At 39.7% G+C, this 25,511-nt stretch overlaps 1 protein-coding gene and 1 non-coding gene across 3 annotated transcripts in view; both read left to right on the forward strand.

Annotated features, from left to right (window-relative positions):
* The first annotated feature begins 279 nt into the window (after positions 1–279).
* Parg (Poly(ADP-ribose) glycohydrolase) overlaps positions 280–25,511 on the forward strand; it is a 39,768-nt gene continuing 14,536 nt past the window's right edge. Inside the window, exons 1-11 of one of the 2 annotated variants that reach the window (XM_080281147.1) lie at positions 280–319; positions 4,584–4,672; positions 9,782–10,227; positions 13,241–13,426; positions 14,561–14,782; positions 15,046–15,201; positions 15,653–15,802; positions 18,350–18,453; positions 20,419–20,498; positions 22,258–22,414; positions 23,019–23,149. In XM_080281147.1, the coding sequence (XP_080137273.1) occupies positions 4,597–4,672; positions 9,782–10,227; positions 13,241–13,426; positions 14,561–14,782; positions 15,046–15,201; positions 15,653–15,802; positions 18,350–18,453; positions 20,419–20,498; positions 22,258–22,414; positions 23,019–23,149 (1,708 nt within the window). In that variant the 5' untranslated portion in view covers positions 280–319; positions 4,584–4,596. The remainder of the gene's footprint in view (positions 320–4,583; positions 4,673–9,781; positions 10,228–13,240; positions 13,427–14,560; positions 14,783–15,045; positions 15,202–15,652; positions 15,803–18,349; positions 18,454–20,418; positions 20,499–22,257; positions 22,415–23,018; positions 23,150–25,511) is intronic. The other variant, XM_080281148.1, reaches the window with a different exon arrangement.
* On the forward strand, positions 12,077–12,195 carry LOC145411280 (5S ribosomal RNA). Its single transcript, XR_013899406.1, has one exon. It is a non-coding gene; the product is annotated as a 5S ribosomal RNA (ribosomal RNA).

Here is a 25,511-nt window from a genome sequence, read left to right on the forward strand (position 1 = left end):
CGAGTCGGAAATTACACCATGTTTTGTTTTGATTGCATGACGTGACGCCGTAGCCGTGAGTCTGCGGTGCGGTATCAGTATTTGTAAAGTTTGACCCTTCAGTCAGCCTCAAACGTAGTGTACCGCGGCTGACTAGAGACTTCGAGTGTCACTTACTACCGCAAAGTTTGAAATCAGCGGGCAGGAGAAATACCAGCCTGGGTCTCTAATTAGGACAGTTTGGTATCTTAGCTGATGCTGGTGATTGGATTTGAGCTAGGCCAGGGAATTACCATCAACGTGGTATTGCAAGCCCCTAAAGCACTCAGCAACATATCTGGTCAGTTTTCGGTAATTCACATCACTCGATCCAGGAAGTATGACATAACCACGTTGTAGATCACGTTATTTTGAATCTTCCACAATTTGTTTTCGGAATATATATTTAACGTGAAAATTCTGTATTGAATTACAGTACCCCGGATCTCTGCTGACTTCTGCCAGTAGCCGGCCATATTTAGCGTTCTTAACATGCATTTTTTTACATATGAAAGGTGGCTGTCAAATGCAGTTGAGGTTAGGTTGGATTACATTAGGTTTGGTTAAATCATTAAGTTTCCCATTGTTTTGACACTAGATACACTGATGCCTCCAGTTGGAGTGATGGTAAACAACATGGTCAGTTGGTGAGATTGTTGGTAAACATTGCTGCGGGTGACCTAGCCGCTTCCTTAACAACCCAAAAATAGGTATATTTTGCCATGGTTAGACCTAATCTCCAAAATGAGTGATTTCTGACAAAAATGAAGCTAAAATTCATTCAGATCACAAAAGTTGACCAGAAAATTTTTTTTTTTTGAATGATTTGACATCGAAAATTGACTATCTTTACACTTGCTACAGCTTGGGTGTATTACACACATTATTGACTAGAGGAGTCAATATCAGTGTATGTCAGTCAACTTATTAGAATTTCCTTTTGTGAGATTTAAGAGAAAAAAGGTTAGTGTATGTTTTACTTTAAGTAGCAGAAAGACCTTATCAGTTCAATTTATATTCCTCCAGTTTGTTTTCTGTATTTTTCTGTCTATTTTCAGGGTGGTAAGTTATCTTTTCCTGCCAAAAAAATTCCCCCCCTGTTGTTATCATCACGTTCCTTAAGCCGTACCTATGATTGTTTCTGGCGTAGTGGAAGAAACCTACTCAGCCAACTCGGAGGTAGATTTCATTTCCCAATTTCCCAACTGGAGGTTGGGTTAGGTTAGGCTAAATTATTAGGTACGGTATAGTTAGGCTAAGATAGGTTAGGTAGCATTAAGCACTTAGGTTAGGATGATCCTTTCCACCATTATGCTGATGAATCAGACGAGTTGTCACAGCAGAACAACTAAAAACAACAGGGTAACACATTTAACAACAAGCATTTGTTTACCACCCCAGAAATAATCATTAAAATATAATGGACTACCTGGAAGAAGAGGAACTGATTCAGTAAGGTGCTTCTACTGCTTAAAGTAAAACATATGATTACCAGGGAGGGGGGGGGAATGCAGGAACGTTGTGGTTAGTATATAGAAGTGATCACTACTTGGTATATGGTATGATAGTTTTTTTTATATGTGGATTTTGTAATTGATATCAATAGGTATACAACTTTTGATGCTGTGCTTAAGTCCATGGGATGCCAGTGTTAGGACTGAAGGATACCAGTTTTATAAATGAAAAATGTCTTGGAGTCATTCCTGGTAAACGAAAAGTTTGCAGCAAGAATCATACTGTACTGTCTGATGAAGTAGCACAAGATAAATGCTACAATGTAAGAGGAAAATACTATTAAATTAGTAGTCTTGTTCTGTAGCCTATAATTCTGTATTTTTGAGGTAATCAAGGGTACAGCCATTACGAAAGTATCTTTTTGTTAGAAGTGCCATTGTGTAGAAGTATGTGGGTAAGTGTTTGTGATATGTGTTTTGCCTGTTTTTTATTAAATACTGTACCGGGTATCCTTAATTTCTCCTTCAAATGCTTCCAGTACTGTTTTCTGTACTTTTAATATTCTGCAGTTTTCACCCCTTTCTCCTCCTAGATTAAGGGTAATGTGGGATATTAGAGTAAGATGAGGATAACCAGTACATAATACAGTACGGTAACTATAAATAAGCTGCTACAATTTTGAACATGGCCATGATTCTCATTTGCTTTATGATGCTGCTTAACCCTTTCAACCTACCTGGTGATTTTTTATTTCTACCATCTCCAGATAGTTCTCTTCTGTCTGTCTGTCTATTGCCAGATGCCTTACTCCCTTAAGGGGTGGCATGGCCACAAACAAATCGCCTCCATGTCACCTGGTCCCCAGCCATTACACTGCCCTGCTTCCAACCCACACATCCTCACTCTCATATACCTCTCCACTCCATCCCTCCATCTCATCCTTGGCCTCCACCTCACTCACATACACTCTCCTCATTAGTCTGTCACTCTCCATCCCCTCCATGTGGCCAGACAACCTCAGTGTATTTCTCCTAATGCTTTCTGTCACATCCACATCCATACCACAATGCTCCTTCACTTCCTCATTTGTCAGTCTCTCTCTCCATGTTAAACCACATGCTCCTCTGAAATAACTCATTTCCACTGCTCTCACTCTTGTGTCCTTCCAACAAGGTCCAAGCTTCTCTTCCATATATAGTAATCCCTCCAATATCCGATGTAATAGAGCCAAAGGCATGTCTGGATAGTGATCCTGTCCGGATATTGGGCCCCAGCCTCCTGGACTTATACTTATGGACCCTAACTCAGAAAAACACCTATACAACTCCCTCTGGACATGCATTGCACCTATTTAAGACCGAAATCACACCAATAAGGGACATAAAAGACTGAAATAAATGCAAAAGAACCATAAAATGAGGTTTTAGAGGTGAGTTTATACAATATTAAACATTCTGGGTACTTACAACAAGTCCCTGGCTCCTGGACTGGTTTGAACTGGCAGTTTGCTGTCCACAGTTAATTCCTTTGCACTCTAAATTCTAATTTCTTAACACTGCACAACACTGTAAATTCTCGTGTGTTCTAGTGGCAAGGTATTGCAGTTTATTCACAAAAAACGAGCATGGGTGGTTTGCATTGCTATAAGCATCTGCTCTCGATTGAAGTTAGGCTGTGACTGTTGATGATAGCGGGGTAACAGAGTTTGCCAGATCGCAACAGCTACATTACCAAACTCCTCAATTTTCATTACCATTTTTAACTTTCATTACCAAATTTGTAAAGCTAGCATCTGTTCTTCACTAATTATTTACACAAGTGGAAATACATGTAATCACTCTTCTTATAATTAACAGCATGTTGGTGGAGGATTAGTGCCCGTCCCTGTAAAACAATTAACTCTAAGCCCTTGGCCACCCTGTTTGGGATACATGGCGTCTGGCAATGAATGAATGAATGAAAAAAAATATTATTATCATGCTATATAGGCTACCAAATTAATCAGAGAGAGGAAACAATCCACCATCTCCATCCTGTGTATCCCCATACATGTGAAAAATCCGTTTGGTATTGTATTATTCTGATTCATTACCAAACGAATTTTTCATTACCAAATTGGCCCACATTTGGTAATGAAAAATACCAAATGGCAACCCTGACAGGGGAGGGGGAGGGGGAGGAAGGAAGGGGTGAAGGGACCATGGTGTAACAGCTGTTCGGCTCCATGTGGCAATTTCAAATTACGGGTGGGAAAAAAGTAAGATTTTTTTCTAATTTTTTGCAGTTTTTGGCCCTTTTTGGGAATATTGGATCCCGGGACGAAAATGTCCGGTTATTGGGGATGTCTGGAAAATGGGTGTCCAGATATTACAGAGATTACTGTATTAGAATTGGTATCACAATACTCTCATGCAGCAACTTTTTTACTTCCGTGTTCACTTCCCTGTTCTTTATCACTGCATGCAAAGAACCAGCAACCTTTTTTCCATGTTGTACCCTTTCAAGCACTGCACATCCCTACTCATCACACTTCCCAAGTACTTAAATGCACTCTCATTTTCCATTTCCTTATCATCCAGCCACACTGTACATTTAGTGACTTAATTTCTCTCGAAGACCATAACTTTACTCTTCCCTACATTCACCATTAGATTCTGTTTCTTGCACTTTCTTCCAGACTAATTCACCAAGTCTTGCAGTTCCCCTTTGTCTTCACTTAACAGCACAGTAGCATCTGCTAACAGCAGTACAAGGAGTTTCCAAATGTTGCCCTTTCTCATTAACACAGTTCTATTCATGGTACAGGAAAAAAAAAAAAAAAAAAACATGAATTAAGGTTATATCTAACCTCTACGGTACAGATGGTTGGGCTAGACAGTGCAGTTACCGTACTGAACAGCAGCAGCAGGACAAATAGAGTACTGTGGTCTAAGACAAGTAACGAAAATTGGGAGAAAGCAGGAATAAGCCATTATGTCAGTGGATTCTAGGGGTTAATCCAGCTGTACATGCAGTGGACATAGATGCTACACCTAGTTAGGCTTACTATCTGCAATACAGTATTATGATTGTAGTTTAGTTTAGTTCTTACACAAGGCTTCTTTTCACAGGTAATTTCAAGTTATGACTGAGTATCCACCAAAGAAGAAATTGCGGCAGTTATCACTGACGGACATGTTTATGCCATCAACTAGCAAAGGTTAGTTATGAAATATGGTATAGTGGTATATAAATGGCAAGTAAAAAGATTTTGGATATGGAATTGCCAGTTTACTTTCCTGCTTCATGAACAGTTTATGTATACCAGAGATGATGTATGCTGTGTATGGAATGCATTATTTGCCATCACCATACTGACTTCCATTAAATCTTTTGCTCCAGTATTCTGAGTTTAACAGTGCAATACTGTATTTCATCCATGGCTTATCAGAATTGTTGTTCGGTAGCTATGAGATATGTTATGCTATGCATGTACGGTATAGTGTTACAGCAATCCCTCAATTATCTGACGTAATATAGCCAGAGACATGCCTGGATAGTGGATCCGTCAGGGTAATGGACTTCTCCCCAGGCCCCCCTTTGTACATACCCTAACTTTGAAAGTCATTTTAAAAGGCCATTACAGTACATTGCACAACACTTATTCCTGGTGTTTTACACTACTCCATCTGGTCAAGCAGACCTGTAAACCACAGCCAAGAAGTTACCATGGTCAATCAGACCCATCAACCACAGACAAGCAGTCACCACTTCAGGGCCATACCCTGCAGTGGAAAAAAAAAAAAAAAAAAAAAAAAAAAAAAAAAAACTGCCAGAATTTCCACCCAGACTCAAGCATTTTGTCTGGATAAAATTGAAACATGTATGAATGATGGTTTTGAGCAGGCAGATTACAGCATCTGGATAATTGGATGATGGATTGTTCGGATAATGGATGTCTGGATTATCGAGGGATTGTTGTAGTTGCGAAGATGGTTTGTTGATATGATTCAAGGGGACCGTCCATATGATTTCTCATTATTGGCAGGATGTGACTGCAAATTTAACACGTCATTTGGCCCTTCCCAACAACATTCTCACCTAAGTTGCAATGCATTCTACCCTTTTTTTTTTTTTTTTTTTTTTTCCCCACTATAAAAATGGAAACTCAGGAAATACCTTTGAAGGGATATTGATGATTTTTTTTCCTCATAATGAGACAGCATAAGTAAAGATTGTGTGGAAGAATCATTGCATTATCATTAGTCAGTGATGAGAAAAAAAAAATCAAGATTTCATGAAAAAAAAGGGTAAAAGTTTAAAAGTGTAATAAAACTATTTAAAGGAGCACATTTTCCTTCTTACAAGACTGATTACTTATGACAGCGATTCCAAATATGTTTAGAAACTGAAAATCAATCAAGAAGTTTTTGCCCCATTTCCAGTTTCATGTGAAAAATTACATTTTTCAGGAGTGGCCTTTCAGGTTTATTGTTCATGGTATCTGGCCCCCTTCCTTTATTTTGTATGGTATACTATTGTTACAGAAAGGGTATCATGGGCCACCACCCCACTCTCTGTTTTGCCAGGTTTAGATAATCAGTATCCACCAGGTTTGTAGTTTGTAGCAAGGTAAAATGAGAGGGGGGCGATCTCAAGACGTGCGGCATGGGTGTGCTCTTAATGACAGCCAGGCAGACACTGTGTGTGTTAGGTGAGTATCCACCACCACCACCAATTACTGACAGTGTTGTCAATATGGAGGTTGACTATTTATTGTAAATAATCATAAGTAGAGTGGTAACAGCATATTACAAAAGAATAGTTACAACAGAAAATGGTCTTTACTCAACATCCCTGACCATGCCTGGTGTGTGGCATGGGGGGTGGGGGGTCACTGTATTGATTTTTTAGGTAGTTGATATCAAGATACAGCCTTCATACTTGGTGGTTAGGTAGAGGGAGTCTACCAGAGTCCTGGGGATTTTGTGTGGAATTTCGTATTTTTCCGTCAGTTTTCATGTGGGTGGTCTTCTTGAGTGTACAGTAGTCCCTCAATTATCCAGCGTAGTAGAGCCAAAGGCATGTCTGGGTAGTGGCAATGTCCGGATAATGAACAATATTCCCCCTACTATACCCAGACCCTACCCGTACCCAACCTCCAACCTATACCTAACCTATTTGTACAGCACCTCTGCTTACTTTGGCAGTGCTTTCCGGTTGTTCAGGCATATTTCGACATCAAAATACACATAGGAATGCTCAAAATATTTTATAACACCAAGAAAACCTTGGGGAAAAAAAAAAAATCTATCTATCTATAGCCCGACGCCCTAATCCTGCAAAGGGTGACCGCAGACAAAACGCCTCCAAGTCGCTCTGTCACCCACCATTTGACTACCCTCTTCCCATCTCACCCCCCTTTCCTCCCTCATATACCTCTCAACTCCACCCCTTCACCTCATCCTCAGTCTACCCCTCCCTCTCCCTCCCTCCACCTCACCTACATACACCCTCTTAGTCAGTCTCTCATTCTCCATTCTCTTCACATGTCCAAACCACCTCAGTGTATTTCTCCTAATCTTCTCAACCACATCCACATCCACCCCACAACGTTCCTTCACTTCTTCATTCATCAACCTGTCCCTCCACGTCACTTGGGTGCCTAAGTAGCTCACTTGGTAAGCTGCTGTATTCACGCAGTTAGAAGCGCTGGTTCGAATCCTCCCATTTTACCCCTGGGGGTAGGGGGGTTTCAAGAATACTCCCCCAGTATCCCTGCTTGTCGTACAAGGTGACTAAAAGGGTTGGTGGTGGGTTAGTGCCCCACCCTGTAAAAAGAACTAACTAAAAAAGCAAATAATAAAAAAAAAAAATGAAAACCAAAAAACACCCTAGCTATATACTACTGTATGTACAGTACCCCTCCAAATTTTGGCAGTGGTTTCTGGTCATTCTGCCATATTTAGAGATCAGAACACACACAGGAATATCCAGAATAATTTTAAACACCAAGAAAACCATAGAAAAAAAATACTGAAAACCAAAAAACACCCTAGCTATGCATTACTGCATGTACAGTACCCCTCCTAATTTTGGCAATGTTTTTTGGTCATTCTGCCATATTTAGACATCAGAACACACATAGGAATATCCAGAGTAATGCTAAACACCAAGAAAACCATGCAAAATAACTTAGGAAAAAAAGTACAGTACCTATATGTACAGTACCCCTCCAAATTTTGGCAGTGTTTTTCAGTCATTCTTCCATATTGAGTCATCAAAACACACACAAGAATATCCATATTAATGCTAAACACCAAGAAAACAATGCATAAACAACCACAATCCACAAAAAACCTGAAGACAGTTGGAAAATCAGTTATCTTTGAGTGATAGCTGTTCCTGGGGTACACACAAAAAAATTCCACGGCCAAATACGCCACTGGAAATTGGTTATATTGGTATACCATCATCTTTGGTGGTGTTTGTACTGTAAGTTAAAACACAGAAAACTGATGAGTAAAATAACAAAACGGTGAGAATAAATGGTGTTCAAGAGTAAAATTTACCTTCATATAACTTCCCACCATCCTTGCGCAAAATTTTGCCCACAGCTTGCAAGAGTTAAGCATATGAATAGATGCTGAATTTCATGAGCTTTTTCATGGATGTCACGGAATTTTGATACGACCAATAGTATTCAAATAAATTGCCAAAAACTTTTAAAAGTCACGGGTCAGTGGTTTCAGCACGAAAGAGGGGAGGGATTGAGGGAGTGAAGGGGGAGCAAAGCGGGGAGCATCGAAGGGTATGGAATAGGGACAGGAGGGGGGGGAGAAGTGAGACTGTGGGCAGGATTTTCACCCTTCTGTCATGAGGTGGACGGGCACTTTTACCGTACATTTACTTGTGGCATGTGGTCTATGTTACATGTTTGGTGGCCATTCGGAAACACAGCTCCCAGTGATCAGGCATTCGGTAGAGAGGTGGACGGCTGCTGTCACCAAACATGTGCTTGTGGCTCGTGGTCTGTGTTTGACGCATGGTGGCAAGTAGGGAAAGACTTATCGCGGTTGGCTGTGCGACTTTGGACATTCGGTGCGTACGGACATTGCGACACCGCCTGTGGGCCACAATCGGTATTGCTCGGGTACTGGAGGTTTGTTGAGAGTGATCGGACCTGCACACGTCTTTGCCCATTCAGTACAGGGGCAGACGGACATTTTAGCTCTGGTTGTGGGTTATGGCCTATTTCCCACTCATGGCTCGAGCCCAGCGGCCATGATACTGAATGTTTGAACATGTCGGCTGGCCTGCTGAAGTTTTAGGGGACTTTTATGTCAGGATAATAGCAAGTACATTTGGATTATGGTTTAATAAAGCCAGGGTCCAGTATCTGGATAACAAACAGGTCCGGACACTGCATGTCTGGATAAATGAGGGATTACTGTATTTTGCATGTGATGTCATCATACAATATCTGGTCTGATTTAGCTACTGTTTAGCCATAACGTATTGGGTGCAAAGCTGAATACTCTTTACTGTAAGGAGAATATATGATGGGGATGAAGTTGTGCATCTGACTGTACTAATACAAGTGAAGGAGGGTGTATCTTGCCTTCCTAAGGTGAATACAATACTCTTCTGGTATACAGAAAAATATGCTGCCATTGTAGTGAAAGGGTTATTGTAATTATAACATCTGATTCTTTTTTCCACTCCTGGGTACTGTACCCTCTTACTTGAGATGCCTGTGACAGAACCACCTTCAGTCTTCAGGTTAGTTTGTTTTGCTTCTCGCACTGTCTGTCACTTCCCTTCCTCTCCTCCCTCACAAATGTAATGTACTTTTGCCTTGTGTTTTTCCTTACAGCATGTCATCTCACCTCTCCAGGAGTGCCATCAATCCTCTTGTGTTCTGTAATCTGCATATACCATAATAGTTTGGAGAGTTTTGTGATAAGTACAATGTGTTAGGTGTCTGTGCAGGACTGGCTGGTCTTTTATGAAGATCTTGCACTTTGCTTCTATAATGCAGATAACCATTTTTTTTTTTTTTTTTTAATGCAAATCTATTGTATTTTATATAAATGATGTTATATGCTGGTGTCCCATATATATATATATATATATATATATATATATATATATATATATATATATATATATATATATATATATATATATATATATATATATATATATATATATATATATATATATATATATATATATATACATACAAAGATGATGTTGATATACAGTGGAGTTCCTAATATTTTTTTTTTAATGAAGATATTGTAGATATATAATGTTTTAATTGCAGGCAGCAAAAAAAGAGGTGTGGAGAATTCTCAGACCATTGAAACCGATTCAGACAGCTCTCAAACAATAGAGTCTAGTATAGAGTGTATGAAGCTTGACTCTGCAACTGAAAATCAATATAGAGAGACTAAAATATTACAAGATAACCCTCAGGATGATTGTAAGGAATACCCATCAGACAGAGAGAGGAAGTTAATTGAGAACTGTCCAAAAGAAAAAATGGAGAAAAGTATAGAGAAAGCATACCAGGAAGAGGAGAAAGGACAGGTGGAGACCAGCCAGAAGAGAAAGAATGATGAGATGTGTGACGCAAAGAATGGGAAGCAGGGAGGTGGGAGGAAGAATGATGACAATAAGGAGGACAGTAGAGGTCAGGGAAAGGCAGCCTTCCAAAAGACTCCCAAGAAACTCGCACCCCGAAAGTCTCCAAGAAAGTCTCCTTACAAGGTATGTCATGGTCGAGTCCACTATTTTACTCCTAGCTATAATGGAGGCTGTTATTTTTATTTAAGGAATTGGGTTTGAGAAATTTGTATATGCAACTAAATATATATACTTAATAGTTTGCAAATTCTTACGGTTTGGCTGGTGTTATGAAAATACAGTCTTTTACGCACTTTTGAAGTATATTGGCCAAATAAATATATCTCTGATGTTAGCTCACTGCACTAGGGGGGAGAAGGTACCTCCTCTATGCTGGCATTTTTTTTTTTTTTTTTTTTTTTTAAATGGCCAAATGGGCTTAATATGCCAGTATAAGATCCCTAGCACAAACATAAGCAATCATCAAAGCCAGAAAGTTGGTTGAATTGAGTTGGGTTGGTGCCATTCGACCTCTGAAATCTTCGAGGTTTCTGAGAGAGCAGAGTGGCTGAAAGCCTGTGAAGACTGACGGCTGCCTCCCATGCTCCAATATCAGTGTTATAAGCGTAGCGGAGAAATGTCTGAAGTTAAGAAGATACGTTATCCATCCATCCATCATCCAATCCCCATGAGGAGTGTAGGAGCCCGGGGTAAGGCAAGTTGGTCCCGACATTTAAGATGAGAGTGACCAACCTCACTCATCCCTGGGTGGCATTATGCGAGCAATAAACGCCAACCCCAATTTGGCTCTCTTTCGTGTTGTTTTTGTTTTTTTCTCGGAAGGAACGGTTTGTGGGCTCGTGGCCTTTGGTTCCTTCTTCCTTGCATTAAAAAATAAAAAATAAAAAAACTTGGCTATAAACCTACACAGGCTGAATCCAGTTGGAGCACGTTAATTACCCACTAAACCACCAGGTGCCATAATTTGGTTATATGGTTTCCTGGTGTACAGGAAACCATCTGGCTTGTCATCCATAGACAGAAGGAAGAGGAAAGAATGAAGAAAAGAAAGACAGAGGAGGAAAGAAGGAAGGAAAAGAGGAAAGGATATATATATATATATATATACTTTACTGTGTGCATATACTGTATATATGTGTGTATATATATATATATATATATATATATATGTATGGTTTTTGGTTAAGTTTTTGTTTTTGAAGGCTCCAACGTGCTTGCATGTGTTAACCTTGGTTATCTAATGGCGGCTGTCCATGCAGCTTGATCTCTGGCAGCTTCCATGTTTAGTCCCTTAACCCTGAGGTCACACTTAATGACCTTGTCCCAGGTCTTTTTCGGTCTACCTTTCACTACCCTACCCCCAACATTAACACTTCTCACTTTCTGCACCCAGTTATCATATCCCATCCTCTCCACATGCCCAAACCATCTCAATCTACCTCTCCTCATCACAACACCAATACACTCCAATCCCATCCTACCTCTCAGCTCTTCCATCATAAACCTAGCCCCCCCAGGCCCTGCACTCAAGGACGTACTGCACATCCACCTAATCATTGCCATTTCAGTACTTATTTTACTGATTATGAACAAGTTAAAGAATATATATAGTGTATATATATATGCAGTAATACCTCGAAATGCGATACTTCAGCTTAACGATGGGGGTAGAAATTGCACCATACCCCTCCTAATGATGGCCAAACCCCGGTTTAATGATGGGCTTTGATTTTTCTTATTGATTTTGATGATATATTAGACTAAAATTGTTTGTTTAGGTTGATTTATAAACTTTTTTTAGACTTCAGTTAATGTGTTTTAGCCGTAGGTGGGGTGAACATTGTCATTTTGGGGTACAGTTTACTAAGCTCGAGTTTTTCCAGACTTACATTTGACGATATTCAGATTTGATTTGTTGGTTTTGGTGAGTTATGTACAGGTGTTAGGCTTAGGTTAGCTTCCTTGACAGCTATTTAACGGCCATGTCACGTTGAGTACACCGCTTCCCGTCCGATCAGCGAAGTTAAGCAACATTGGGTCTGGTTAGTACCTGGATGGGTGACCGCCTGGGAACACCAGATGCTGTTGGCATCCCTACGTGTCAAGTGGGGTTGGTGGAGGATTGGTGCCCCTCCCTGTAAAACAATTAACTCTAAGCCCTTGGCCACCCCGTTTGGGATACATGGCGTCTGGCAATGGATGGATGGATGGATTGCCTTTAAACCTGTTTTTGGGCTCATCTGGGTGAGTTTTGGACTTGGTTTGGGGGGAACCCAAGGCTGGTACACGGTTCACATTGAAATACATGTTAAAAGTATTCCGATATACGATACCCCACCTAACGATAGGGTTTTACCTGACCAATTAGATCGTTAAACTGGGATATGCATATATATATATATATATATATATATATATATATATATATATATATATATATATATATATGGAGCCTCTGTGGTAGAGTGTGTGTTTTTGTACATCGGAGAATGAGGGTTCGCACCCTCCCAGGGTAATAAACTTTGGAAGTGTTCACCCAGCCACGTACTGCTTTGGCAGACATAAGGGGTGCTGTGGTTGAACCAGTGACGTATACTATAAAGTGTGCTTGCACCCAGTTGGCTTGCGTGGGCCGATTACACATGGTTCACAGACTACACACACATCCAAAGCCACTCCAACATTATGATCTCACTTACAAGCACATCTCACCCTACATACAGTCCCTGCCAGACAGCCTAAGCCACTTGGTAGAGATACATAGGCTGTATTGTCCCCAGTTCGGTCGGGATAGGCTGGTCCTGCAGTGGACACTCAAATGGCTGATGATGATGATTTTATATATATATATATATATATATATATATATATGTACAGTATATTATATATTTATTCATTTGAAGCTCCAGGTTGATCTGTATGTGAACCCAGTGGACTCCATGTTGAAGGTCTCCTTTTTGTTCAGTCCACCATCCTTTTCTTGAGGAATAAGTAAGACGTTAAGGGACATTTGCACAGTATAGCCCGATTATTCATGTCTGGCTTAAAATTTGAGAGGTAGATACTGGTACTGAAATGTTCTAACCATTATTATATTTATAGATTCTGTATCAACTTCCTTGCTTCATTCATTAAGGAGAAGGATGGGCGTCCAAGGAACAAGGACCCATCAGACCTCCGCAATATTCTGGCTGGTGCTGCAGAAAGACGGATGAAGTCAGCCACTCCATCAACGTCCAGTGCACCCACTCAAACCTACCAGCTCTCCCCTGATCTCTTTGAGGATGACTTAAGTGACAACAAAGGAAGTAGAGAAGAAGAGGTGAGAATATAACTTTTGGTAGCTCTCTGTCAAATACTTTGTTAGGTCACCATCTTTTATGCTTTCCTGTTCCTGTGATGGTGATGAATTTGATGATGATGATGATGGTGATAATGATGATGATGGTGATAATGATGATGATGATGATGATTTCATTATTGTGGCCCATAATGTCTGTTAGCAAAATCTGTTGAATGAGAAGGTTGGACACTTATGCAAGATGCTTTCAGATGAATGTGTTCAAAGTTATGTTTTAGATAAGTTTATTGTTTTTTTATGTTCATGAAAGCCAGACTGGGAAGTATGGTAGTGTAGTATACTTGTGATTCAAGATGTAATTTTTATTTAATGCATTTAATAGTTTTCTCTCGTTCATCTTTTTTTCGTGTTTCTCGATTCTGCCTCACTCTATCTTTAGGTGGGAAAAGGGGTTTTTTGAAGTTTACAAGAATTATTTATATATATATATATATATATATATATATATATATATATATATATATATATATATATATATATACCACTTTTTACTTATCATTGATTTTTACAGCAACTACAGAATCAATTCAAGAGAGAAAATTATCTTGATTTTTTTTTTAAATGCAAGAAAAAATGAACCAAAGACCAGAAGCCTGCAAACCATACCTTCCAAGAAAAAAAACAAAAACAATACAAAAGATAGTGAAATTCAAGATCACCATGGTCACTTCAGATTTTATGAAAAGTATGGCAGAGCTGAGGAAGAGAATTTTTTTTTTAAAGTTTTGCGAGTGCAAAGTGGTATAAACATTTTTCAACCATTCTTCTACATATTCTCACTCTAATTTTATTACTGTAACCTCTCTTTACATTTTGGAAATTAAAATCCATGGACAAAACATTCATGAGTATAGTGGTGAAAAGGAAATTTATGTAGCACAAATAACTGCAAATCTACAGGTATTAAAACATTCTTGTATCGCATGATTAATGTTGTTATGAGATGTTAGCAGCTCCGTGGTCAGAAGGAAAGTGATAGCTTACAGCCCAGCCAGCCATATGATAACTTAGGTGCCAGGGAAAGGGGGTGTGGCTTACTAAGTTATCCAGATTGAATAGACTTTAGTCATTCTCCATTCATGATGCTATTCACAGGTGACGTGGCGAGGATGTCCTCTCTCATCCCTGACCTGTCTTAGTGCCAACAATCTCAATGTGCCACCAGTAAGTCCCGGCCCCTCGCACACAGTACTGGTGAGGCTACCACTGCCATCCTCAGGCCCACCGCTGCCTCACCCGTCATCGTACAGTGATGTTTGGGACCAGCACCATGTCCGCATGCCGTGCTCACCTAAGAGTCAATACCCACTCTCTAAGGTTAGTCATAGTACAGTAAAATCTTGTTATAAGAATCCTGTAAGTTTTTTTTTTTTTTTTTTTTTTCCCCAGCAAGAGGACAGATTGAATCTGGGTATCACTGTTCTTCCGAATTGGAAGACCTGTCTAGTAATGGACATAATATGAACTGATGTATATACAGATATAGATGTACAGGATGTAAAGTGAAATATTGGAGGACACATCATTGACAGATAAGGAGAATTGCCTGTAATTTCATGTTTTGGTTTTTCTTGTATCAGGACAGTGATGTTATTGTAGCACGTTGGTCAGTGATTAGCCAGGCACTACAGCAGGACATGAGGAATGTAGAAGACTTTCAGAGTGCAGTGCTGCAGTACAACACCAGATATGCTAACAGGTGGAAGTTCAGGGGCCTCCAGTACCTTTTAGAGCAGGTTAGTATAACATGTTTGTCCTAACAAGTCAAGGATCACTAACCACTTTCATCTTGGTTGATGGCCAGCTGTAGTCAGATTGAAGGGTCAGTTTGATTAGTAACCAAATAGACTCAGTCCTGTATTATAACTTAAGCTCATCAAATTTCATGCAACCATAGCATATTGTTCAAGTTGTGGGAGTGACTCAGTTGTCAGGTGAAAGTAAACAGACTGTAGTATGGTATAATAAAGATAGAAGTGGAAGAATTATACCCACTGTTGAATGACTTTTTATAGTACTGAGAAGATACAGCAGCTCCATATGCTAGTATCATTCTTCCATTTGATCACTCACGTTGTTGTAAAATAAAGAGACATACCCCGTATAAGAAAACTACAAATTTATATGTATACATATATATATATATATATATATATATATATATATATATATTTTCTTTGTTTACAGGAGCTGGAGGAGGAAGAGAGTGATCACTTCTTCAACCACACACTGCCAGCCATGGCCCACTTGGCACTCAGACTTCCTAAGCTAGTGACACAGCCTCTACCACTCCTTACACAACATATTACACATTCCATCACCCTCTCACAGCTCCAGGTAAGTCAGATTATGCATATTAACTACTGTCGTGTATTTTTTGCATTGGGTACCGTAGTTTGAACTCATTAGTCTTGGAAGGAAGCTGGCATAGGAGAAGGAAAAACTGAAGGCCATAGGTAAATGTGGGTGACAGGAAGGGCATTTTGTCATTTTAAATGTTATCAAAGGTAATTGTTGGTGATACACTAGTGGTGCTGGAGTTGAATGACATTCAGTATCAATATCAGATGCCATCAGCAAGTGAAAAATGCTCATGCATGCATGTATAGAGTGACCTGGGGAAAACAAAAAATCTCTTCTACTGAACTTTTTGGTAATTTCTCCACATTTCTCAGTTTCCATTACAGAGTAGTAAGGTTTAGGTTTTTGTAGATAAATGAGTAATAGTTGTAAGTCTGCCCATTTGGGAGGAAGCATGATGTGTAACCAGCTTAACTGAGCTGTCACCAGACACTGTATTTGTGCTGTGGGTCAATTAGACACTTCACCAGATCATGTTTCAGGAATCTGCCACTAGGTTCGCTTCCACCGTCCAGCTCTGATGCAGGGTAGGTATTGAAAAAGTAGCCAGTACTTAATTTCTTTTTAGTTTTGACACAAAGGAAAACACCCGAAAACATATATTACTCATCAAATTACTCAGATGGCATAATATGCTACAAAGAAATTACAGTATGGGACCCGTTTGATTATATATAATGTATTATAAGTGTCATTTTGTAAACTCAGCTTTCGTCAGTTTACTCATCTCTGTAAGCATAACATAGAGACAAAACCTAGGCAGTTTTACTGGAACCATCCATAAAGCAAGATAACAGTGTTTAAATATTTTTCATTCATTTGTATCCACAAAAGAAAATAGATACCGTATGTAGCCGCAGATTTGGCAGCACCTTTCGATATGCTGCCCTGCCTGATGTATGACTTTTCATAACAAGACAGACCTGTTGGACGTCTTGACCATCCTAGTAGCCTTAGTCTAACATAAAGAATCCTTTAAATGTTTCCCTGGCTCCATTGCACAGTTTAGTAAGTTTACACTTCAACTCCTCGTACTCTGCCATGGGTATAGTGTCGAACCGCACTACCGTTTGTTTAGATTAATATGGCTGATTCACCAACTAAGCAGTTGTTAAGTAGCCTACGTTATTTTCAGTGGAACAGCTTACTTCTTTAAAGCATGCTAAAACACACACATCAGAAGGCCTGAAGGTAATCTCCTTTTACTAATTGCACATGATTTATTTAAATACATGTAATACCAATACACCAGCCCTGTATGAGACAGCCCTAGCATGTATTCAATATGGACAGTGGGTGTTAGCACCGAAGTGGTGACATGGACTGGTGTATGGTATGTAGGAGGACTGCTGGGCCTTGATAGCAGGCTGTGAAGCCTATGCCCAGAGTCGGACACATTTATTTAAAAAAAAAAAAAAAAAAAAAAAAAAAGGACCACACTATTTTAGTCCCCAAGCTAAGATTCTCTGAGAGCCTGGTTATTCTTTCTTTACAGGTATGGATATGCACTTGATTGAATAGGAAAAAAGATTCCTATAAATAGCAATATTATTATAAACTTAGAATTAGGTACAATTTCACAGGTCTTTAAAACCCCGCAAAAATATTTAATCGAGGTTGGACGACGCTAGACCACCTAGTGGCAGACCTCTGAAACAGGGTTTGGTGAAGCCTCTAATTGTGGCCTGTTACAGCCCCAAGTTGATCCTAATACAGTAAAACCTCGATATGACTGACTTCAATAGGCCGGAATTCACTTTTATCGGACTTGAGGAGCTACCGGACTAAATTCCTATACATCGGAAAAAGTCCGATAAAGCCAGAAGCAGTCCGGACTGCCTGACCACCTCAGCTATGTTCTCCACAATAAGGTAAATAAAAGACATGTTTATCAGTGTATAGTATAGTATTATTATATATATTATACCAATTGATTAATGCAGTGAGGTTATAACACAGTACAGTACTGCAGTGGTAGTCAAAGCAGTTTAAAAACTGTTCATGCAAAGCGGACTAATGTCTGATGTATCGGAAAAAGTCCGGATTAGCAGGGGGAAGTCCGAATGTCTTTTTTATCGGAATTTCGCATTTTTCGGAATGGTTTTGGCCCCAATTAGTCTGTTATAGTGAGGTCTTACTGTATGTAAAACCAGACATCATAACTGCTCATTTATATTTGTGCCACCAAATGAAGATGACCTACTCCTGTACCATGGCTTGTGTTAATCATCTCTATTCTGGCACACACTTTTCGTATGGTTCTAATGAATAGGACTTTGGGGAACTAATATTTCTTGATAATTTGTTTGATAACCATCTCATTTTGAACATCTTTGCACTGAAAATGGGCTTCTTATTTCAAGCTTATATTAGGTAATTTTGAGTGACAGTGATACAGAGCAATGAGATTGGTAATTTGATAGGATGGCAGTGATATGAGGATCATTTATATGAGTAAACTTAGGAGGATATTCATAGTGTATGTCATATGTTTGTATATACCACATGTGCATTTTCTTTCAGATTGCATCACTTCTAGCCAATGCTTTCTTCTGTACATTTCCTCGAAGAAATGCAAAGGGCAGTGAAACAGAATATGCAAGTTACCCTGATATAAACTTAAACAGGTATGTAGACATTTTAACATTCTGTAGTACTCTACACTTTAAAAACCAAGATTTTTGAAGACTTAACCCCCTCATTACAAGGATTTTTTTTTTTTTTTTTTTTTTTTTTTTTTTTTAGACAACCACTAGTAGGAGTTAACTGCAGCACCTCTGATTTTATTCTTGTCCCCTATGCACAGTTATGAGTTGTTTTGATCCCCCCCCCCCGATCAAAATGATGATAAAATATAGGGGAAAAAATCTTGTACTTAACATGATTAAGCTGTAGTGATGGTGTAAAAGTGGGACCTTTGGTGTGGTGGAGTGGGTGTTAGGCCACACTTCGAAATACATCTGGACTTCCAAGAATAACCTCATGGCCATTCAGCCATGTTTCTTGAAGAAACGTTACAGTTTATGACTTGATGAATGCCATATTTAACCTAACAAGTTCAAAAAGTGTATCGTAAATTAAATAAAACAATCTGTCGATGGCAAGAATACAAAAAGATACATTGAAAGGATTTCAAAGAAAATATTCCATCTTTCATTGGGAACTCTGGCTTAGTAATGACTTGCCTATTTCCTTGTATTAGTCTTTGAATCTTGCTTGTCATGTCAGATACAGTGGTGGTGATGATTTAGGTAGATATTTTCAAGACAGTTCTAATCCAAAGATTGTGTATCTCAAAATACAGTGCCTTCATAAGCATCTTGTTCTTTGAACCTGTCATGACATAAGGAAAAAGGATGAACAATGCATGAATGTGAAAAAAAAAATTTAAAGATTTTCCATTAGGGGGAAAGAAAAAAGGCTTAATTTGACCCATGTAGAGAATTTATTGCTGGAGACAGAAATGAAGCACTGGCGAGCATTGGTACTAAATTACCATTAGATGTACATCACTTATTTATTACCATATTGTCTGAAATTTTGTTACTCTCCATCACCATCATCATCATCATCGGGACCTCCTTTCCCACCCTAGGGTAGGGTGAGGAGTAGCAATATCCAGACAGCCCAAATTTGCCCAGTCCAATGGGGCATGCTTCCATTCACTCATCATTGAAGCCCCCAGAATCTTGGCTCTGTCGGATACGCCAAAAACATCCACTATGTTCTGTAGCTTCACACAAACTAATCCGATAGAGTCAGTCCGGATGCTGCCACGTTAAAATGGGGTCCCAGATCCCTGATCATGCATTTCTCCTCACAATGTTCATCCAGCCAGCTCGATCTCTTGTCAGTTCCCTAGCCCCACCGACTTCCAAACCTCTCTTCCTCACACACTCATCCACCATCACTCTCCTTCTCCTTGGCCTACCTTGCCTCCTCCCTCCTTCAGATTCGCTTAGATATACCTTTTTCACGACTCTATTGTTATCGATTCTCTCCACATGACCATACCATCACAGTACACTCTCATCGATTCTGGTGTCCACCGACTTCCTCACTCCATATCTTTCACGAATCACGTTATTTCGTATCCTATCCACCCTCTGTATTCCACATACATTCCTAAGCAGTCCCATCTCCTTTGCTCTCACTCCTGGCTTTTCATTATCATGCCACACCATAGTCTCACATCCATATGTTAAAGTTGACACTAACACTCCTTCATGTAAGCCTTGTGCAGCTACAACACTCAAGCCTCTCTTTCTTATCAAGGCCTTCATTGTACCAGCTACTTTTCTTCCTTGTGTCACTCTACTTTCCACTTCTTTTGCACATTTTCCTCTCTTCTCTATCACTGTACCTGGACATTTGAACTCTCACCAATTCCAGTTTCTCCCCTCACTCTCCCCTCACTGTAACATTGCACTGGGAGTCACCTTTACTCTTAATAACTCTCCTTCACAAATGTATATTTTGGTTATGTATTGAGGCACTGAATTTTCCGGAGAAAAGGATTTATAATGGATTTTTTCAGTATTGTATGCAGTAAATTATCTTTGTTGGTTAAGTTTTCTTTCTTCATTTCTAAGGTTGTTTTTCCACAAAGAAAAGCGAGCCCTTGAGAAGATGAAGTGTCTACTCAGCTACTTTCGAAGAGTGACAAAAAAAGGTCTGTATGTTGTTTTTATAACATGGTAGAATGGAATATATTTTAAAAATATTTTGATTTTACTGGTGATTCATTGGCAAAATCCCAACAGAGCCACCACTGTATATCTTAGCTTCTCCTATTAGTGGGATAAGAAGCCACTTTTTCAGCATGTTGAAAGACCTACACCCATAGGTAATAGTCATAACTCAGGTGATATACTCTCTCTCTCTCTCTCTCTCTCTGTTTTAGTATTTGGTTAGTTTTCAAGAAATGTATTCATCATAGTCATAAATAACATTTTCCATCGTCATGTTTGGGGATGAGAGTTAGAGCAAGTTAGGTAATACTGTAAGTTCATTTGTAATATATCAGCTCTTGTATAAAGTCACTGATCAGTTTGCTGAATTGCATTTGATGATAGCTACCTGTGCACTACATCCCCATGTTTGTTATCACAGGATTCCCACACTAAAAGGCAATCTAAAATGTTATTTCCAATACTTCACTACTTTCCACTAACTGTGCAGTCCATCTCTTTCTACCATCCCACCCACTGTTCCTTTTCTCCAACATCTCAGCTACGTGTGTCTTATTTTTTCTTGCAATGATAATTAGATAGTTTGAATGGGGTTGCTGCTGGCTGGATGAAAGCCTCCTATGTTGTCAGTAATGCGTGGAAGATTTAACCATCTCATGCCACCATGATATCTGAATTAAACTGGAGGGCAGGGAGGTGGGAGCGCTCACCATTCACTCACTTGATGTAGTGCTGCTGTCGGGTGTCTGCCCTTTCCTCTCCTCCATCATCCTTTCCTTCCATCCTCTTCAGTCTTTCTTTCCTTCATTCTTTCCTCTTCCTTCTGCCTATGGGTGACTCTACACTGAGTGACAAGCCAAATGGTTTCCTGTACACCAGGAAACCATTTACTATGCTGGGTGTTAACCATATAACCAAATTTTGGCGCTTAGTGGTTTAGTGGGTATTTATTGCTCTCCAGTCAAATTTAGCCAATGAAGGTTTATCCCCAGGGGGTTGTTGGGATTGATTGCTCAAGTAATGCCACTCAGGGATGGTTGAGGCTGATCACTCTGATCATAAATGTTGGGACCATCTGCCTAGCCCCGGCCTCCCGTGCTCCTCATGGGGCAATGTAGGATTGGATGATGGATGGATGGATGGCAGGGAAATAATGTATATCTTTCCATCCATCTTTTATCCAATCTCATGTTGCCCCATGAGGAGCGTAGGAGCCCGTGGCTCGGCAAGTTGATTCTGACATTTAAGATGAGAGTGACCAGCGTCACCCATCCCTAAGAGGCATTGTGTGAGCAATAAACCCCAACCACCCCATGGATATAAACCTGCACAGGCTCAATCCGATTGGAGCACCTTAATTACCCACTAAACACCAGACACCATAATTTGGCTAAACGATTACCACCCAGCATCATAAATGGTTTCCTGGTGTACAGGAAACCATTTGGCATGTTGCTTAGTGTAGAGTCACCCATAGGCAGAAGGAAAAGGAGAGAATGAGGGAAAGAAAGACAGAAGAGGGAGTGTAGAGTCACCCATAGGCAGAAGGAAGAGGAAAGAATAAGAAGAGGAAGAAGAGAAGAGAGGAACAGTGTCAGGACTGAGTAGCCTAGTCCTAGGCCTGTATGTTTATGGGGCAGTAAAGGATTGAATGATGGATGGATTTATCATTGTAGTGAAGAGGTTAAGTTTTGTTGTAACTTTTGCTATATGACCTGGGTTTGTGTCAAACTTTGACAGAGCCAACTGGGAATGTAACATTCACCCGACAATACATTGCTACCGATGACGTACCTCAGTGGGTATCCAGTACTAGCCACCTGCCATGCCTTCACATAGACACAGCTGGCCTTATTGAGGAGGCAGAAGGACTACTGCAGGTTGACTTTGCTAACAAGTAAGGAAGTTTCTGTATGTTCCAAAATATGCAATCAGTCTGTATCTCTGTGTAGGAAGTCAAGTGTACAAAGCAGCAAGGATTTTTCCTTGTTAGAATCCTAGGACACCTGATGGTTTGGTAGAGTAAAGAAGTTCATATGGATATGCCTCATAAGGATTTACTTCAAGGAGTGGTTGGTGTTTACTGCTCACATAATGCCACTTAGAGGCAAGAAACTAGTCACTTTCACCACTAATACCATATGCAAATTAAGTAGTGTCTCCTTGGACCTGTATGTTCATGACGGGGCAGTAAAAGAGTGGTTGATAGAAAGATAAGTAACTGCTGTAGTTAGGATTCTCCATCACTGCATAGGCAGATTGCTCATGTCTCCAAACCTTACCTAGCATGTGTAGTTAGAATGTGTTTGAAGTAGAATTTAAGGAATAAATTGTAGACCTGTAGTCCTTACCTCACCCCATCATTAGGTTGGAAAAAAGGTCAGAACAATGATGAGGGTAATGTAATGGTGATGTACAGAACAGGGTTAATTTTATCATGTGATCTGCTGTGAGTGTGATTTGTATTGGAATGTAATGATGAAGGTTGTTGCCATTTATAGATTCGTCGGTGGTGGTGTGCTTGGCCTTGGGTGTGTTCAAGAGGAGATTCGTTTTGTCCTGTCGCCTGAGCTCCTTGTCTCACGCCTTTTCACCCAAGTTTTAGAAAAAACTGAGGCACTTGTTATTACAGGTATGATTTAAGAAGTTTGTGATTTGCTGTTTTATTAGTATTGTATGAACCAGACAATGTTTAACTGATATACAGTAAACCCTCACTATTTCGGATCCATATACAGTAATTTGGATATTGGATAAATCGGATCATTTTGGCTGCCGGACAAATAGTTTTAATTCAGATACAAATCCGATGTAAGCAACAGGAATGCAGTACAGTTTTCATATAACATGAGAGAGGTTATGCAGAACCTAGTGCAAAATCAATTTCTCGCTAAGACGTGACATATATTTACATGTAAAATAGGGGGTTAGGTGCTAGGAGCCTCATATTTTTCTTTAAAAATATATATATAGATAGGTTATTACAAATATGTCTGATGTAAGACACCCAAGACAGTGTGTTTACATACAGTGTTGCCAACTGGACACATCAGTGCATTCTAAACTAACCTAACCAACTAGGTTGCCCCCAAATACTCCCCATAAAAATTTTAACCACCAAGGGTTGCCACTAAGCCTCTTGAAAGTCCTTATTACCAATCAGACAAGAACTTCTGACCTAGCCACTACGTCAATAATAGTGGCCCAGCATCAAGCATATTTCGCCAGGAATTGCTTTCGGTGCACTCATTAAAAAAAAAAAAAAAATGCATTGTCTACTTCTCACTTCTCAGATACACACGAATGCAGTAATTGTTAATAATAACACAAGTTAACCATGCAGTGTAATTTGTATGACAGTATAATTCACAAGAACTGAACTCACATAATTATCTTACCCAGCTATGTACATCAGCACGTAGTGTCTTGAATTTGGCTCTCTATTGTATTTTGTTTTTCTCTTGGAGGGAACTGTTACTGCGGGCTCTTGGCCTTTGGTTCCTTCTTCCTCGCATAAAAAAAAAAAAAAAAAAAAAAAAAAAAAAAAAATACCGTAGGAGCCAAATTTTCTTGACCAAAGACCATCAGTTCATAACAAAAAGTCAGGCATAAAGCCTTTTTTTTTTTCTTCTTCTTTCATCGCACTCGTTGCACTAAAGGCGAAAACATGAATTTTACTGTTCCTTCATCATTAATTTTTTTTTTTTTCCAACAATGAAAGTATCCACATCGTAAACACATCCAACTCATTTTATCTGTCTGATTGTTTGTGTTTAAATTTCTACGTCACACGTCACTTCGTCCAACAATTTTACATATTCCTTGGAATAAATGCTTTTCTTGTGTTTATAGCATTTTCAGAGTGCTTAGATCTAACTAAAGTTAGTTTGGAACTATGTGCTCAGAGTTCTGAGAGGAAATTAAGAACAAGGAAATAAGCAAATAAACGTTTCTTATCACAGCGACCATCCACACAGCACTGAGACAGGCAGTGGGAGGTGGTATGGGACATGGGTACAGTACTGCACAGTCACCACTCATTATAAGATGGGGTTATGTCGTCATACCTTAACGTGACGATTTTATCGTAAATCGTGAGATTGAAACACATTATAAAAGGGGGGTTACGTCAGCTCATCTTCCCAGTCACCTACCCAAGATGGAAACAAACATGACAACTCCCCTTAATCACTTCCTGTGTCGGTCCAAGGTGTCTCCAAGACCAAAACAAACACTATCACACCAGTACAGGCGGCGTTACTCACGTACAGTAAATAATTGCAACAACACAACAATCACCCTTGCTCTAGTGTTGGCCTGGTGCTACACAATGTATAGGCCTACTGTAGCACGATGCTTGGCTGAGAGGTGACGATAGCAGGGGGGGCACACGTGAACGAGTGGAAAACACAGGGCTTTGATGGGGTGGCCGGACCGCAATTGAATCAAAACAATGCTCTGCACGATGGGGCCGCCATCTTGCCGGAGACAAGCGACTGTCACCTTGCGTGTGCCTGACACTTCGGACGAAATTTTCCGTGGGCAATATCGTTATAGCGGGAAGTTCATCGCAGCTCAGATTTTGGGGTGGAACTTTTCTGTTATCAGTGTAGTGAATTATCGTACACCGAATCAACTTATAACGAGTAGTGACTGTACTGTACTGTTCAATGTTTTTGTGAGAAAGCCATGTTTTGGTGAGTGTGGGTGTGCTTTGGGGACAGGGGCAGGCATGTGCTCTGATAATTCGTATTTTCAGATATTTCGACATGGTGTTCCTCCCAATTAATCCAAATTAAAGAGGGTTTACTGTACTGTATATTTATATAGATATATATACCTGTATATATATATATATATATATATATATATCAGGTAACTCGCGCGGAACACGATCTCACGGAACGCGCTCGCAATTATACACGGTAAGGGCTGGGATACATATAAGACAACGTAAGATTAAAGAACCATTATGAAAACTACAAATTAACGCA

Source organism: Coenobita brevimanus, chromosome 88 (genome assembly GCF_032717465.1).
Source record: "Coenobita brevimanus isolate Jiangsu-jjx chromosome 88, ASM3271746v2, whole genome shotgun sequence".
Taxonomy (NCBI): Eukaryota; Metazoa; Arthropoda; class Malacostraca; order Decapoda; family Coenobitidae; genus Coenobita; species Coenobita brevimanus.